Here is a 17,823-nt window from a genome sequence, read left to right as displayed (position 1 = left end):
TTCTTTCACTTTATACCTTAGAGCTGTAGCCCATCATGAAATAAAGTCATGGCAGAGACGGAAGACAGGAACCCGGAGGCAAGAACTGAAGCATAGATGATGGATGATGCTTCCTGGCTGTGGTGGTTTGAATAGGTATGGCCCCCAAGCATTCATGTGTTGGAATGCTTGGCCGTCGGGAGTGGCACTGTTAGGAGGCGTGTGACCCTGTGGAGTAGGTGTGGAGGAAGTGTGTCACTGTGGGGGTGAGCTTTGAGGTCTCCTATGTTCAAGCTAAGCCCAGTGTGGCACACAGCCGCCTCCTGCTGCCTGCAGATGAAAAGCTCCGCCAGCACCATGTTTGCCTGTACGCTGCCATGCTTCCTGCCGATAATGGGCTAAACCTCTGAAACTGTAAGCCAGCCCAGTCAAATGTTGTCCTTCGTAAGGGTTGCCGTGGTCATGATGGCCCTTCACAGCAATAAAACCTTAACTAAGACACTGGCTTCTCCTCATGGCTTCCTCAGCCTGCTTTCATATACAACCCAAGACCATCTGACTAGTGGTGGCCCTGCCCGCAGTGGGCTGGGTCCTCTCACATCAATCATTGATCAAGAATCTGATGGAGGGCAGGAGAGATGGCTCAGCGGTTAAGAGCACAGGCTGCTCTTCCAGAGGACCCGGGGTTCAATTCCCAGCACCCACATGGCAGTTCACAACTGTCTGTAACTCTTGACCCAGGGGAATCTGACTCCCACACATACATATGTCCATTAATGTACATTTAAAAAACAATTATTAAAAAAAAAAAAAGAACCTGATGGAGGTATTGTCTCAATTGAGGTTTCCTCTTCCCAGATAATCTAGTCATGTCAAGCTAACAAAACAGTATGCAGCTAACCGGAGCAGAGGGAGAGCTGTAAATCTTCTATGTTTCAGAGACTGAACTTCATTTAGCTTCTGAGACTTATGAGCACCCCCTTTCTTTCTATGACAGGATGGTTCAATTCTGAGAATAGTTACACAACAGCCGAGGCTGGCACTGACCTCGAACCCTCAGCCAGACCAAAAGGCAAATGGTCTTACCATGTTAAATCTACCAACCCTGCCACACTGAGTGATATATGTTGGCTCGGGTGAGCTGGCCTCTACTACTTCTCCAGTCTTCCCCACCCCAAGGTGACCCCGAGCTTTGCTTTCTGCTAACTCTGTTCTGTTTGAAGTTCTAGCCATGATTAATATTGGTTTTCACTTTTGAACTCTTGCCCCGCAGATCCCTGCAGGGGTCTTAATCAGAATTTCCACTCAAATGTGGTTTTCAACAACTGAGTGGTGGATCCGCTAAACATGCAATTTGTGCTTGCTTTATGTATATTTTTGAAAAGGAGTCTTCCTATGTGGACCCGACTGATTGGCCTGTACTTGCTGGGTAAACAGGCTGGCCCTGAACTTGAAGTGATCCTCCTGCCCCAGGCTCTCTGGTGTGCACAGGCAGAGCTTACCATCACAACCCACTGTTTATACAATTTTAATATTTTTTGGGAGGCTGGAAAGGTGGCTTAGTGGTTGGGAGCACTGTCTGCTCTTCCAGAGGTCCTGAGTTCAATTCCCAGCAACCACATGGTGGCTCACAACCATCTACAACCTCTAGTGCCCTCTTCTGGCATGCAGGTGTACATGCAGATAGAGCACTCATATACATAAAATAAAATCTTTAAAAAATTTTTGTTCTGTCCATTCCTCCTTCCCCTCTTGCAATTTATATTTTTCTGAAGTCTAAGTTGATAATACATAGTTTTTAATATCCTGGCATATTAATAAAGCTTTTTTCTTTGTACTGGGCTAAATGAATTATTCAGCATGATTCTTAGGGCTTTTTTTAAAAACAAGTTTCCCCCCCCACTTTTGTTTTTGTTTTTCTTTCTTTCTTTTTCTTTTTTAAAAAAGATTTATTTTATTATTATGTATACAGTGTTGTCTGCTTGTTTACCTGCAAGCCAGAAGAGGGCACCAGGTTACATTATAGATGGTTGTGAGCCACCATGTGGTTCCTGGGGATTGAACTCAGGACCTTTGGAAGAGCTGGTGGTGCTCTTAACCACTGAGCTATCTCTCCAGCCCTTGTTTTTGTTTTTCGACACACAGTTTTTGTGAGTAGCCCTGGCTGTCCTGGGACTTACTCTGTAAACCAGGCTGGTCTTGAACTCACATAGATCCACCTGCCTCTGCTTCCCAAGTGCTTGGATTCAAAGTATGTGCCACTATGGCTGGCTTTAGACAAGTTTTATTTTTGTTTTGTTTTTTGTTTTTCGAGACAGGGTTTCTCTGTGTAGCCTTGGCTATCCTGGACTAACTTTGTAGACCAGGCTGGCCTCGAACTCACATCGATCCGCTTGCTTTTTGCCTCCCAAGTGCTGGAATTAAAGGCCTGAGCCACCATACCCGGCTAGACAAGTTTTTTAAACTCTTAAAATATTTAAAAAAGCTGTAACCTTCATTGTTATAATTTTTTGTTGTTTTTTTTTTGTTTTTGCGAGACAGGGTTTCTCTGTGTAGCCTTGGCTGTCCTGGACTCTCTTTGTAGACCAGGCTGGCCTCGAACTCACAGCGATCCGCCTGCCTCTGCCTCCCAAGTGCTGGGATTAAAGGCGTGTGCCACCACGCCCGGCTTCATTGTTATAATTTTTATGTGTATGTTTTGCCTGCATGTATGTCTGTGCACCACATCGTGCAGTGCCAGCAGAAGCCAGCAGAGGGCGTTAGATCTTCTCGACCTGAAATTACAGCCAGCTGTGAGCTGCCTTGTGGCTGCTGGGCTTCAAACCAGGGTCCTCTGGAAGAGGAGCTAGAACTCTTAACCGCTGAGCCATCTCTGCAGCCCCCTCATTGTTATTTAAATCATCCCTGGAGGTACTTTGCCACTATGAATTCCAACACTATGGAGCTCCTCCCTAAAGTTATCAGAAGAACCCGTTACACGTCTCTCATGCCCGCCCTTTTGTGTTAAACCATTTGTGTTTCTAATTCTTTCAGCCTGGCCATGGTGCATACCTCTAATCCCTACCCTTGGGAGACAGGCAGGCGGATCTCTTTGAGTTCGAGAATAAGCTAGTATAAATGCCAAGTAGAAGAGGTGAGGCCCGGACAATATAACGACTGAGAAAGTTTCAGTTCCCTATCTAGTCCGGGGTGGGGTGGGATGGGGTTGGGGCGGCAGTCAACAAACTCCGGCTTCATAAACGCTGAACGTGACGCCGCGAAGATCATATGTGTGATGGGGTCCGCCATAACTTCAGCAGTCCGGAGACAAAAGCAGGAGGACTGCCACAAGTTCGAGGCTACCTCGGACTACGCTTGCGAGACACTGTCTTAAAAAGCACACCAAACCAAACCCCAAACTGTTAAATCCTGCAGGTAGCGGAACTCAGCAGCAGCTGGCGAGCGCCCCACCCGGCGTGCGCCAGTCCTGGGGACTTGGAGCCCACACAGCAGGCAGCACGAGCGCCCGCGCCGATTGGTTCACAAGGCCGGCACTCCAGCCAATGAGAGCGTTCCTTGTTGGCCCGGCCTCGCGCGGGAGTCTGGGTGCTCCGGCCGTTGCCGTGGAGACGCCGGGCGAGTTCCGGGGAGTAAGGTTTGCGGGCGGCTCCGGGGTGTGCGCACGGCTCGCGTGAGCGCGAGGAGGTGGAACCACGCGAGAAGGCCGGCTCTCAGCATCCTCACTGCCGCGGTGGGCCGAAGCCAGGCCCGAGACCCGCAGGTACCGGGACGGGCCTTGTGCCTACACCGGCTAGTCCGCACGACTCCTGCCGCCGCCGCCCCGAGGTGCCCCGGGTGGGTCGCTGTGACTGCTTCTCGAAGCCATCCCTTTCAGTGCGTCCTTTCACTCACCTTCACAGCTGCCCAGCGAGGTGAGTGTGATGCCAGTGTCACTTACAGGGATGGAAACTGAGGCCGAGGGAAGGTTTTAAATGACTTTGAAAGTTCAGGTGCCGCTTACACCGACTGCAGCCATTCTGCAAAATCAGCCTCCCTGGAGGAGGCAGATTAGGTCAACTTCACCTGGCGCTCCCAGCTTTCTGCGCCTGTGAATTTGGGTCCCGCTTATCTCTTCAAGACTTGACTTACAGGTCATGAGTGTAGACAGTTGAACTGCAGGTGGCTTAAGTTCCTTCTACATGATCCATTACTTCGCTTAGAAATATAATTTAGAATGGGCTCCTTCAGGGATTGGCAAACTGTTGTCGATATACTTATGTTATTATAATACTTTGTGACTTTAATAAGAATAGCGATACTTTTTAATGGTGTTTTAGATTTGGGGGTATCTGTACTCCGCTCAGTTATGTTGCGTGGATCACGCCAAAGGCAATACACGAAAACTGTGTGTCACGATAATCTTATTTATAGATACTGAAATTTGAATGGAAAAAATTTGTATGTAATTGTCATGTATCGAGAGTTTGGGTTGTTTTCCTCCCCTCATTAGAAATGTAAAAAAAAATCCTTCTCTCTTGGGCTGTACAATAGCAATGTGTGGTGAACTTTCAAGCCTTGTCTACTCCAGAGCCTCACATCACAGAGAAAAAGGACTAGAGAGGGGCATCTCTGCTGAGTCGGTCACACACACACACAGTTCTACCATACACTCCAAACTACCGGAAGCTGGAAGTAGTGGCTTACACCCTTAATTCCAGCACTCGAGAGGCAGAGGCAGGTGGATCTTTGAGTTTGAGGCCAGACTGGTTTTTCCAGAGCAAGTTCAAGGATGGCTGTATAGTGAGACACTGTCTTCAACCCCCGCCCCAGAAAAAAAAAAAAGGTTGCCAGGCTCCTGAACCCTGGTAGGCCCCGCCATTGCTTGACACTGGCTACTTAGACCTGCTGTAATCTCAGAACTCCGGAGGCAGCCGCAGGTGGGTCTCTGAATTTGAGTCTACATAGCAAGGCCAGGCTCAGCCAGCTGGGGCTACATAGTGAGATTCAGTGTCCCCTCCTCCACCTCCCCCCCCCACAAAAAGGTGGGGTGGGTGGGGCTTGGAAACATGAGAATTTAAAGCGATTAATGTGCTGTTCTTAGAAAAATCCAACTTGAAAATCCAGAACTTTCCCAAATTGCACACAGAGAAGACTGGAAATTCTGCACTATGAAACTTTGTTCCACATACAAATTATTAAACATTTTACATAAAATCATCCTCAGGCTGTGTGCATAAGGGTATATGAGCAAGTAAATTTTGTGTTTTGACTTGAGTCTCACCAATAAGATATCTTATATACACACAAAAATTCCAGAATTCAAAGGAAATCTGAAGTCCAAAACACTTGTGGTGCTTTTCTCATCTTTAGTTGGTAGCCGTTTTTTATTAAGATGTGTTTATTTTTATTGTATATGTATGTGTTTTTGCTGCATGCATGTATATGCATCATGCGCATGCCTGGTAGCAAGGAAGCCAGGGAGTTGGCTTTCCTAGATCTCGAATTAGAGTCAGCTGCTGCATGGGTGCTGAGCACTGGACCAGGCACCTGTAAGAGCAGCAACTCTGTTAACTGCTGGGCCATCTGTGCAGCCCTCTTCACTGTTTTTTGTTGTTTGTTTTAAGTTTGCTTCTGGGATTCATGGTGAACAATAAATATGTGACCCACCGTTCTTGAATTGTTCACGTGCACAGTGGAAAACCTGTAATCTCAAATGCATAACAGAAAAGCTGGGATCGGGTGGGTCGTGCGCTCTGATGGGAACGCACCAGCACCAGGAGCGCAGACACTCAGTGTGCCCTGGACACACATCTGAGCCTCTTTCATGCTAATGAATGGAGGAGGTAGATTGATGGTACACAGCTGAGTAAGGAGGCAGGGGTAGCTCATCTCAGCAGGGGGGCTTGGTGCTGAAAGTCTGGGAGGAGGAAGCCACAGCGGCATTTTCTGTCCACAGTCAGCAAAGACACTGGACCAGGAGAAGGCTCGGCATTTGCTTGAGTCTGAGACGTTGGGGTCCTTGACGTAGCTATGCCCACGTCAGTGGTAACACATCCATCAGGACTTCATCTGCTCCTCACACACTTACTCCCCGGGCTTTTTGGTTTTGTTTTTGCTCTTTTTGATAGGCTTTTTTCACTTAGCATATTCTCAAAGGCTACCCGTGTTGTTGGTACTTAATTTTTATGCTTGAGAAACCCATTGAATGAACAAACCATGGTTTTTGTTTGTTTGGGTTTTGGTTTTTGGTTTTTTTGAGACAGGGTTTCTCTGTGTAGCCTTGGCTGTCCTGGACTCACTTTGTAGACCAGGCTGGCCTTGAATTCAGTGATCTGCCTGCCTCTGCCTCCCAAATGCTGGGATTAGAGGTGTGCGTCACCACGCCTGGCTCGAATGAACCATGTTTTATGTATTCATTCATAAGATGATAGACTTTTGAGTTATTTTTACCTTGCGCATATTAGTCTTTGCTTGGGCATATTACTGTGTGGATGTTTCATCGTTCGTTCGTTCGTTCATTCTCTTTACAGCCATTTCAGTTGCTTCCCTTGTCTTGTAATTACAAACTGCCGCACAGTGAATAATCCTATGTACATGTGCGTCTGTGCTGTTGGAGATTTGTCTTCAGGGTAGAGGCCTGAACGTAGAATTCTGCTTGAAATGTAAGTGCAGCTGTGATTTTCTTAGATATTGTCAAATTGCTTTGTATTTATGTGAGAATAGTATTGGTTTTTTTTTAAAAAAAAGATTTATTTATTTATTTTATGTATGTGAGTGCTCTGTCTCTGTGTACACCTGTGCGCCAGAGGAGGGCATCAGATCCCAGTATAGATGGTTGTGAGCCACCATTTGGTTGCTGGGAATTGAACTCAGGACATCTGGAAGAGCCAGCAATGCTCTGAACCTCTGAGCCATCTCTTCAGCCCCTAGTATTGTTTTTTCACAATGTTAGTCAACACTTCGCTTACCCACCTCAGCCTTGAGACAGGATTTCATTACCTAGTCATACCTGACCTGGAATTTGCTGTGTAAAATGGGACCATGATGGCCTTAAACTTGCAACAGTCCTCCAGGTGCCTCTTTATCCTGAATGCTAGAATTACAGGTCACCAAGCCCAACTTAAAAAAAAAAAAAAGTACTCGGGAGGTAGAGGCAGGTGGATCGCTGTGAGTTCGAGGCCAGCCTGGTCTACAAAGGGAGTCCAGGGCAGCCAAGGCCACACAGAGAAACCCTGTCTCAAAAAACAAAAAAAAACAAAAAAGAAAGAAAGGTATTTCATTAATTGATAGATGATTTTGTGTATGAGATGGGAGTGGGGCGTGAGTGCCGCAGCACCAGTGTGGAGGCCCGAGAACAACTTTGTGGCGTTGGTCCTCTCTCCTCAGCCTGCTGTGGGTTCTAGGGATTCAACCCGAGTTCCCTTGTCATCTGGGCCATCTTGCTACTGGTAAAGGCACTTGCTGCCAAGCCTGATGGCCTGAGTCACCATAGGCACTGCCTTTAAAAGGTGCCTACGGCCTCTCAAACTATCTGCCAGCATTGCCTGATCGACCAAGGACCACGATCCTTTTGGGGAACACACTGAAATGGAATCTACACCATAGCACGTACTTATACTTGAGTGTGGTTCTGCACCTACTTCTTTGTTGCTGCATGCACTGGTACCTCTTGTTTCAACCACTAAGCTTTGTATAGCATGTGTTAATATACTTATAATATATTTTATACTTGTAATACTGGATAAAGCTTATCCCTTCTTAGAAGCTTTTTTTTTTCACTTTGTTTCTAGGTGGCCTTACATTTTTTATTTTTCCAAATAATCTTTAGTGTCATCTTGTCTATTGTCTTAATTGGTGTTTTTATTGGGACTGCATAAAGTTTATGTGGTAACTTTGGAAGAACTGACACCTGTATATAGTTGAGTCCCACCCAAGGAAAAGAGATGTGTTGCCTCTGTTTCTTAACAATTAAACTTTATTATACAACCCAACTATCTTATACAAGAGGGAAAAAGGTTAAAGGGAAACAAGAGTCTTCAAGTTTACTTTCATATCTTTTTTTTTTTTTTAAAGATTTATTTATTTCCTATGTATACAACTTTCTGGTACGCTTCCATGCCAGAAGGGGGCACCAGGATCTCATTATAGATGGTTGTGAGCCACCATGTGGTTGCTGGGAATTGAACTCAGGACCTCTGGAAGAGCAGTCAGTGCTCTTAACCTCTGAGCCATCTCTCCAGTCCCCTTTACTTTCCTGTCTTTCAGTTGTGTTTTAAAATTTTCCTTGCAAAGTTGAAAATCTCGTACTAAGGACTTGATCTTTTTTCTTTTTTCTTTTTTTTCCCCCAAGACAGGGTTTCTCTGTGTATCTTTGAGTATCTTGGACTAACTTTGTAGACCAGGCTGGCCTCAAACTCACAGAGATACACCTGCCTCTCCTCTTGAGTGCTGGGATTAAAGGTGTGTGCCACTACCTCCTGGCCAAAGAATTAATCTTGTTGCTCCTGCAAATAGGATTTTCTGCACCGTTATATTTTCTGTTTATGGCTTGTATGATCTGTTTTTACATTAATCTTTAATTTATTGTAATTTCAAATTTCTGTCTGTGTGTATGTGAATGGGCATGTGCACATGAGTGTGGTTGCCCAGGGGGGCCAGAAGAGGGCGTCATATCCCTTGGAGCTGGAGTTATAGATGGCTGTGAGTGCTGATGTTGGCACTCAGAACCTCTGAGTCCTCTGATATAGCAAGGTGCTCTCTTCCGCTGAGCCGTGCTCCAGCTCTGTACTGATTAGTTCTGTGCCAATGGTATACTGTGCTTCTTCACTGAGTTCCTTTATTAGTGTATAAGTTTGCCATTGATTATGGGTTTGTAGGATTATTTTTTATCTTTAAGGCATGCTGTTGTACTATTGGCAGTTAGTAACACAAACTCTTAGTCATTTTTTTTTTTTTGATAGGATCTTGCCATGTAGCCCAGATTGGCTACTGCCTCAGCCTCCCAATGCTGAGGTTACAGTGACGAGATTAAATCTAGCTTATGTACCCATTCTTAAAACCAGTTTGCTTTTCCTGTTCTCATTGCATTGATCATCCTCACACAAAGAGTAATAGCAGAGATAGTGGCTATCCTGGCTTTATTCCTGAAATCATTAGAAATGTTTGTGCATTTCTCCATTAAATACTATTTTGGCTTTAGGACAGAGGTATTTATATTTTATCATAACAAGATTCCCATTTTTTTCAAGTGTTTTTATTGTTCATAGCTGTTGAATTTTATCATATTTTTTAATCTAAAAAATTCATTTATTTTAAAATATCTTATTGTATACCTGTTTGTCTGTATGTGCACCATGAGATAGTACCTTCAGAGGCCGAAAGAGGGCACCAGATCCCCGGGAATTGGGTTCTAGGTGGTTGTGAGACACCTGAACCTAGGTCCTCAGCAAGGGCAGCCAGTGCTTCTAAGTGCTAAGCTGTCTCCTTGTGACACTAATTGTATGACTTTTTTGCTAGATAATTTAATTGTATTTTTATTTTTATATTTGTTACATTTCTTTTATTTCAGTTTGATTTGCTTTTACCCAGAAGTTTTTTGTTTTTTTGTTTTTGATTTTGTTAATTCAGACAGGGTCTCACTATTTTGCCAGGCTAGACTTGAACTTCAAGTCCTCCTACTTGCTGGCCACTATACCTGCTAGAATTGTTCGACAGATTTAAAAATTTTAAAATAGATGTCTCGTCCTTTTTGTTGTTGTTGTTGGTAGTGAGTAATAACATGCACATACACATACAAATATTTATATATGCATGTTTGTGTGTATATGGTTTACATGTGTATACGTGCTTTGTGTGTACATTCCTGTGTGTGTGTGTGTGTAGTTCTTTGATGAATATTGGAAGTAGTGCTCCACCTTTTCTTGAGTCAGGGTCTCTGACTGAACCTTGACTTATCAGTAGCTGGACTGGCTGGCCAGTGAGCTCCAGGGTTTCTTGTTCCCTCGATGCTTGTAGATGATGCTGGGGCTCTGAGCTCAGGTTCTCATGTCTGCACAGCAACCACTTTATCAATGTAGTCATCTTAGCTTTGATCAGAACTCTCTTGGTTTTAATAATGTTTATGAAAAGGGGTGTGTGTGTGTGCGCGCACGCGCATAGAAAAGGCAATCTGGGGTGTTGGTTCTTGCCTTCGCAGCCTGCCCACCTGTTTCACTGGGCACTCTTTCGAAGATCCTGAGTTTAATTCCCAGCAACCACTTGGTGGCTTATAACCATGTATAATGAGATCTGGTGCCCTCTTCTGGCTTGTGAGTATACTGCATGACAGTGCACTGTATACATAATAAATAAATCTTTAAAAAACAACAACTATAATTATTATTATTATTATTATTATTATTATTATTATTATTATTATTGTGTGATGTTTATGTGTGGACACTAGAGTATACTTTTGGGGAGTAGGTTCTCTCCTCCGTTTCTGCGGGTTCCAGGGATTGAACTTGCGTTGTAGGTCTTAAATGGCAAGCACCTTTACCTGCTGAACCATCTCTGCATTCCAATTTATCTGATTTAATTTTTCTAAATTTTATTTGTATGTGGTGTGTGTGTGCGCGCTCGTGTGTGGGGTGTGTGTGTGTGTTGAGGTGGGCGTACACATGCCACAGTACAAATGCAGGCGTCAGAGGACAGCTTTGTGCAGGCTTTTCTTTTTCCACGTTTATGTGGGTCCTGGGGATTGAACCTAGGTTGCCAAGTTTGTGCCTTTCCAGGCTGGGTCATCGCACTGGCCCTTCACCCTCTGTTTCCTGCTGTGAACACCAGGCTGGCTGGCCAGTGAGCTTCCAGGGCATGCTCTCACTTTCCTTGTTAACCCTGGCTGAGGGGACCACATAAAGTGAGTTACTAATATTAACTTTATGTTACACTGTAACCCTACACTGTGGTGACTGTCTCCATAGAAGAACATGCATCTGGCAAAGGATCTCCTTCAGCCTCTCCAGAAGAGAAGAGGCAGCAAGCCCCAATTCCTACCTCATGCATGTGAAATGGCCAGCTTGTTAGGAAATCACCATGCTTTTAGCCATGAGCCAACAGTAGTCTCTTGTGCTGGCCACCTCACTGCCCTCTCTCAGCCTCCGGGCAGAAAGCAAGGCTTCCAGGAGAATGCTCTTGCGGAAGGAGGCAGTGTTCAAAGGGCCCTGAATACACACATGCACACGCGCGCGCGCGCACACACACACACACACACACACACACACACACACACACGTCTTCCAGAATCGCTGTCAAGGGTTAAGAGGCCACAGCAGAGTTTAAGAGGTCTGAGAAGTCCTGAGACGTAAGGAAGCTGATAGAAATCAAATAGTAGTCCACCTCTGTGCGTCAGACTGCTGATGGTCCTGGGTTTGAGAGCAGAGCTGCAGAGTGAGCCCGTGTGCAGAGGGCAATACTGAGTCTGGGTGATCAAATGGGCACATGGACAGTAGGTCAACAGCTAGGACATAGCTGAACTGAAGCTCCTGGGAAAGTTGGGTGTTGCCTGCCTGTCAGCCCTTGATGCACTCACCAGATGGTCACATGGTAGGTTGGTGGGGCTGTTGTCAGTGCACTGCTAGGTGCCAACCTCGTTCTCTAGTCCTGGTGTGTCTGGTACATTCTTGGGCCTAGTTTCCCTGGTAGGACCTCAGTATGCCCGTGTGCCAGCAGTCCCAGCTCACCTGATACATTTGTAAGGTAGCATCCTTTCTACTCCCAGGAATTCATCATTTGCCAGTCTGTGCTTTGCAGGAGGATTTGTCAGTCTGTGCTTTGCAGGTGGTGCTGGACAGGTGTGAGCTTCACATGTCCACCATGTGCAGATGCCATTTCTCGAAATGGGAGTCAAAAGCTGCTTGTGAAGTGAGCCACTGAGGGCAAGGCCCAGCCTGAAAAACCAGAGTTTTACACAATACAAGCTAGTGTGGAGCAGGGCACAGCCTGATCTCAGCATGCTCCTTACCTGCTGATTGACTTTGTCGATTCCAGACACATCAGCTAACGAACCAGACAGTATTGACTGTTTTGCATATGACATCTTTTATTTAGTTTAGTTTTAGAGGTTCCGTCATGTTGTAGAATTTTATTCTTTTTATGAATGGACAGTGTTTCTTTACTGAGTTCCCAGTTTTATTTGTTAATGACTTTATAGATACTGTGTAATCTCTACCTCTTCGCTCTTAGGAATAGTGTTGCTAGGTGCATTCATGAACAAGTTTTGGCATGGACATGTTTTCTTCTGAGTAGGTGCCTAGGAGTGGGCTCCAGATCATATGCTAATTCTATCTGGCATTTTGAGGAACTGCCAGTGTGTTCTCCATAGGGGCTGTTTTATAGTTCCAGGAATAACATATGAAATTCTACTTTCACCACACTCTTGTCACTCCCATCATCTTCTGCAGTCTTCAAACTGGTTTGACTTCCTGTAATGCTGTTTTTTTCTTACTATATTTCAGAGACACAGGTGGTCTGAGCACTGTGCTATTCCTAGCTCTTTGTGAACCCCTCTGCCCTGTGTCCTCTTTAGGGGACTGTGGACTGGCCCATTCTCCTCCAGTGATGGAAAGTGACCCTCCATGGTGGTGCTGAAGCTCTGAATATGGTAAGACCTGATGTGTGCTAAGTTGTTGGTGACAGTGTTGCCACTTTGCTCCTGGGGTTAAGGGGATTTTCCTTGTGCAGCTTTTCTTCCAGAAGGCTTGTTGGTACGCCTGTGGGTGGGGATGCTTGACTGGCTATGGCTTGTGAGGTTTCAATCACATTTGTAGGAAAGACACAGAATTGGCCTGTTTTATTGGGATTGTTATTCTAATACCTTCTGTGTTGAGTAGAAACTGGGGGCTCCCAGCCTGTTCCTTTGTGGTGGACAGTACCCAGGATATACTTTCCACACTGATGGGCAGTCTCACAAACTCTCTTCTTAAATTTCCCTCTGGATGGATGTTGGTAGGTCAGTCCTCCATAGTTTTTCTTTTTTTTTTCTTCTTTCTTTTCTTTCTTTCTTTTTCTTTTCTTTTCTTTCTTTCTTTTTCTTTTTTTCTTTTTTTTTTTTTTTGAGACAGGATTTCTCTGTGTAGCCTTCGCTGTCCTGGACTTACTTTGTAGACCAGGCTCGCCTTGAACTCACAGCGGTCTGCCTGTCTCTGCCTCCAGAGTGCTCTGATTAAAGGTCTGTGCCACCATGCCCAGCCTCCATAGTTTTTCCTAGTAGCCTAGATATATTCTGAAGCAGAATTTGTCTTCATCTGTGCTCAGTTCCTCCGAACTCATTTCTAGATTCGAATTGCAGCCTTAAATGCCAGCTCCACAATTGAGGATGACCATGAAGGGAGCTTTAAAAGTCACAAAATCCAGACAAAGGAGGCCCAGGTATGTACTCTGAGATGATCTTCTCAGGGGGATCTCTTTGTTCCTGTTAAATGAATTCAGATGTGTCCTTAGTGGGGCTCTATGGGGAAATTGCATTGTGAAGAAGGCGGCCTTGCCACCTCTTGTTGAACATGTTTCATTCAGGACATAGTCATGCTGAAAATATATAGGTCTGCTCTTTGGACACTCAGTGGTACCTGCCTCACCTCACCCCCTCCATCCCCCCACCCCCTGTGTGTGCTTGAAAGGGACTCTTCACAGCAGTGCGATCTGGACCCGGAGTAGGAGGATTTCTTCCACTCTAGAGGCCATAGCTCAGTTAGCTTGGCAGTGACTCACAGCCTTCCTTTTACACACATTTTTTAATTTAGAAGAATCAGTTCTATATGGTGTAAAACATCTCGTATCTTGGTTTGCAGGAAGCAGAGGCGTTTGCCCTATACCACAAGGCCTTGGATCTACAGAAACATGACAGGTTTGAGGAGTCTGCTAAGGCCTACCATGAGCTCCTGGAGGCACGCTTGCTGCGGGAGGTGAGGCACTGGTGGGCTTGGCTGTGTATTTTGAGCCAACGTCTCACCTTGAAGTTCAGGCTAGCCTGAAATTCAGGGTTCTCCTAGATGCTGGGATTATAGACTTGTAACACCCTATCCAGTGCCTCAGTGTCTGTCTCTCTGTTTTGCACATGTCCACATATGTGTGCGTGTGTGTTTGGTTTTAGTTTTATTTTTTCTTGAGACGGTCTCATGTAGTCCAGGCTAGTCTTGAACTTGCTATGTAGCCCACGGTGGTCTTGAATTGATTGTCGTACCCCACCTCCTTCCTGCTGAGTGCTGCCTGTCCTGGAACTCTTTCTGTAGACAGACTGGCTTTTAACTAACTGAGTTCTGCCTGCATCTGCCTCCTGGATGTGTGATTAAAAGTATGAACTACTGTGTCCTGCCACTTTTCTTGTTTTTAAAAATTATTTATTTAGCCGGGCGTGGTGGCGCACGCCTTTAATCCCAGCACTCGGGAGGCAGAGGCAGGCGGATCGCTGTGAGTTCGAGGCCAGCCTGGTCTACAAAGTGGGTCCAGGACAGCCAATGCTACACAGAGAGACCCTGTCTCGAAAAACAAAACAAAACAAAAAAAAAATTATTTATTTAGGTGTGTAACCCTGAGTATATATGTGCATGTATGTGTAGATACCTGCAGGGGCCCAAAAGAGTGTGGACTCTCCGAGCTGGAGTCAGAGGTGGGAGTGAACTGCGGCATGGGTGTGGGAGCTAAACTCAGATCCTCTGGAGGAGTCAGAGCTCTTTTAAGTGCTGAGCTATCGCTTCAGCCTCAGCAGCAATTTCTATTCAGTGATTTCTTGCAAGAGTTAATGTCTTCAAAGTGTTTCTTTAAAAACAGCCATAACACTGGGTGTGGTGGCACATGCCTTTAATCTCTGCACTTGGGAAGCAGAGGCAGGAGGATCTCTGTGAGTTTGAAGGCAGCCTGGTCTACAAAGTGAGTTCAGGACAGCCAAGGCTACACAGAGAAACCCTGTTTCGAAAAACCAAAATAAATAAATGAAGCCATGAAACAACTTTTTACATTGATGATACTCTGACCCTGTGTTCATAGTTCATATGGCTAGGAATTACTGTACTTGTATTACGGAGTTCACTGACACCAGCTCTCTAGTGGGAGTAGCTTGTAGGGTGGCTGTGTAACAGTCAGAAGCACAGCCTCCTGCTGCTCACACCAGGAAGCCTCTTCACACTTGTCCCTGAGTAGGCGGGGCTTGCTGAACCTATGAGTGCTGTCAGCTACACCCAGCACTCAGACGCGGCAGCAGGGATAGAGAGGGGTCCCTTAACTGTCTTGATTACCAAACTTGTGCAGCGTGCTTCGTGTTGGTTTGGTCTTTCTTTGTGTGAAAGAGCTGTTGGGTCTGCCAAGAATATCTGCAACACCTAAATTTCCCAGGTGGTGTGGAACTGTTCTGTCTTGAGCAGGTAACAAGGTATCCTGTTGATTGCTTGCTGCAGCTGTAGGGACAGAGTGTCACTTTCACCTCTGTTTTCTCTTAGGCAGTTTCATCAGGAGATGAGAAGGAAGGGCTGAAACACCCTGGACTGATACTGAAATATTCTACATATAAGAACCTGGCCCAGCTGGCAGCCCAACGAGAGGACCTGGAGACAGCCATGGAATTCTATTTGGAGGTATGGAGTTGGGAGTACTCAAAAATTCCTGTTTAGAAGATGGACAAAGAAGGGGATAGGAAGTGGTCTTGTTGACTGAACAGATTGTCATGCTGATGTGCCTGAGGCATTGAGTACAGAAAGGCCTGGAAGGCAGGGCTAGGGACTGGGATGGGCCTCAGTTCAGAGGACTATGAAAATTTCTACCATCATGTGACTGCAGGTGACTTATTTAATACATTTGAACATCCAGGTAATGGGAGGAGAAAAGGGGTAGAGCTGGCCGTTGTGGCACCTGTCTATACGCCAAGGAGTGGAGGGGCTGAGCCTGCAGCGTCTCATAGCAGTGGAGCAAAGTAAGCAGGCTGGTGCATGCTTTCGTGTGGAGACTGCGGCCCTCTAGAGCCTGACGCCTGCATTTGGAGCCCTCTGATCATAGTAACATGGGCATTACTTCTGTTGCTGTCTCTGTGGGTAGCTAATGCCCCACATAGTGTCCTAAGTGCTCGCCATGCAATTTCATGCTGTCTTTCAAGGAGAGTGAGCCTATTCTCATTTCAGTGATGAGGACACAGGCTTAGGTCTTTCTGCTAATGAATGTTAGAACAGTGATGTGAGCTAAGGTCTCCTCCAAGCCTGTAAGTGTTCTAGAATCTGTGAGACTCTTGATTTTCTTTGTATTCTATTCCTTTGCTTCTTTTGATGTATTTTAAAGGTTTGATATATTTTTGGTTTTGTGTGTGTGTGAGCATGTGTTGTGAGTGCAGGTCTTGCTGATGCCTTTGGCTTTAGATCCTCCTGGTCCTGGAGGTACAGGTGGCTGTGAGCTGGTTGATACAGGTGCTGTGAACCAAACACGCATCCTTGTAAGAGCAGCAAGTGCTCTTTAACCTCTGAGCTATCTTGATGGTTGTGAGCCACCATGTGGCTGCTGGGAATTGAACTCAGGACCTTTGGAAGAGCAGATGGTGCTCTTAACCTCTGAGCCATCGCTCCAGCCCATTGTGTAACTTAAAATTTATTATTTTTATTTTTTTTATTTTTTTATTTTTTGGTTTTATGAGACAGGGTCTCTCTGTATTAGCCGTGGCTGTCCTGGACTCGCTTTGTAGACCAGGCTGGTGTGGAACTCACAGCGATCTGCCTGCCTCTGCCTCCTGAGTGCTGGGATTAAAGGCGTGCACCACCACGCCTGGCTTATGTAACATTTTTAAAAAGTAAGTTTTGTGTGACAGTTTTCATGTATTCCAGAGCTGTGAAGGGAGAATGGCCTTGAACTCTAGTCTTCCTCCTCCTCTCACTGCTGGGATTACAGACACGGGCCCCCATGCCAGGTTTATTATATAACTTGTATTTCTTGAGGAGGACTTCATTTTGTAGTCCTGGTGGGTCTTCTTACTGTCTTCCTGCCTCAGCCTCCAGAGTGTTGGGATTACAGGCATGAGTCACCATGCCCTGTTCCATGTGACTTTTTATGTGTCATTTCTCTGGGTCTTGGAAGCGTGAGACTCCAGAAAAGTGAACCAACTTCATTGGTTATAAATGGGCACACGGCCTTGTCATTTCCCAGGGTAACTTGAACAGCAGGACCAATGCTGTCCTTTTTCCCCATCTTGCCTGCTCAGTGAGAATGCTAATCAAGTGCACTCATGTACCTCTGCTTATGCTGCTTCTAGGCAGTGATGCTGGATTCCACTGACGTCAACCTTTGGTATAAAATTGGGCACGTGGCCCTACGGCTCATCCGGCTTCCCCTGGCTCGCCATGCTTTTGAGGAAGGGCTTCGGTGTAATCCTGACCACTGGCCCTGCTTGGACAATCTCATCACTGTCTTGTACACCCTCAGTGATTACACAAGTGAGTCGGGGCACTTGAGAGAGGTTGATCTTGTCAGACTTCCTGTCAAGATGAGGGGGAGCGGAGATGTTTTTACACGCTTGCTTTATTCTGTTTGCCATTCTTCATTCACTGGATACTTCATGTAAGTACCGTAGTAAGAGAACGGTAAGTGATGTTTTCTCTGAGGAATGTCCCCTTTTCCTCTGTGCGTTGTCCTGTCTTTTGGGGTTGTTGTTGTTTTGTGTCATCTAGGCTAGTCTTGAACTCAAAAGGCCTGCCACATTGAGCGCCTTATGGCAGATGTTTATTTCTCATAGCTTTGGGGTGCCAGTGGATTGGTGCCTGGTCTTGGCTTTTTGGTTTGCCACCTTCTTGCTGTATGTTTACTTGAGGGTGGTGGGGTTGGAAATGGAGAGGGAAGGCGAGCACACCTCATGTGTAT

At 45.7% G+C, this 17,823-nt stretch overlaps 1 protein-coding gene across 8 annotated transcripts in view; it reads left to right on the top strand.

Moving 5' to 3' along the window:
* Positions 1-3,557: 3,557 nt before the first annotated feature.
* The window catches only part of CABIN1 (calcineurin binding protein 1), a 126,682-nt gene continuing 112,416 nt past the window's right edge, over positions 3,558-17,823 (top strand). For 4 of the 8 annotated variants that reach the window (XM_084753126.1, XM_084753125.1, XM_084753124.1 and 1 more), the window contains exons 1-6: positions 3,558-3,890; positions 12,524-12,598; positions 13,273-13,365; positions 13,785-13,898; positions 15,429-15,563; positions 17,219-17,399. In XM_084753126.1, coding sequence (XP_084609252.1) covers positions 12,596-12,598; positions 13,273-13,365; positions 13,785-13,898; positions 15,429-15,563; positions 17,219-17,399 — 526 coding nt within the window. In that variant the 5' untranslated portion in view covers positions 3,558-3,890; positions 12,524-12,595. Of the gene's footprint in view, positions 3,891-6,488; positions 6,621-12,452; positions 12,599-13,272; positions 13,366-13,784; positions 13,899-15,428; positions 15,564-17,218; positions 17,400-17,823 lie in introns of those variants that run through there. The other 4 variants (XM_084753123.1, XM_084753121.1, XM_084753122.1 and 1 more) reach the window with 4 other exon arrangements.

Source organism: Acomys minous (assembly GCF_964271855.1).
Source record: "Acomys minous genome assembly, chromosome: 13".
NCBI lineage: Eukaryota > Metazoa > Chordata > Mammalia > Rodentia > Muridae > Acomys > Acomys minous.
The sequence above is the reverse complement of the archived record's forward strand: the minus strand, read 5'-3'. Positions and strand labels throughout refer to the sequence as shown.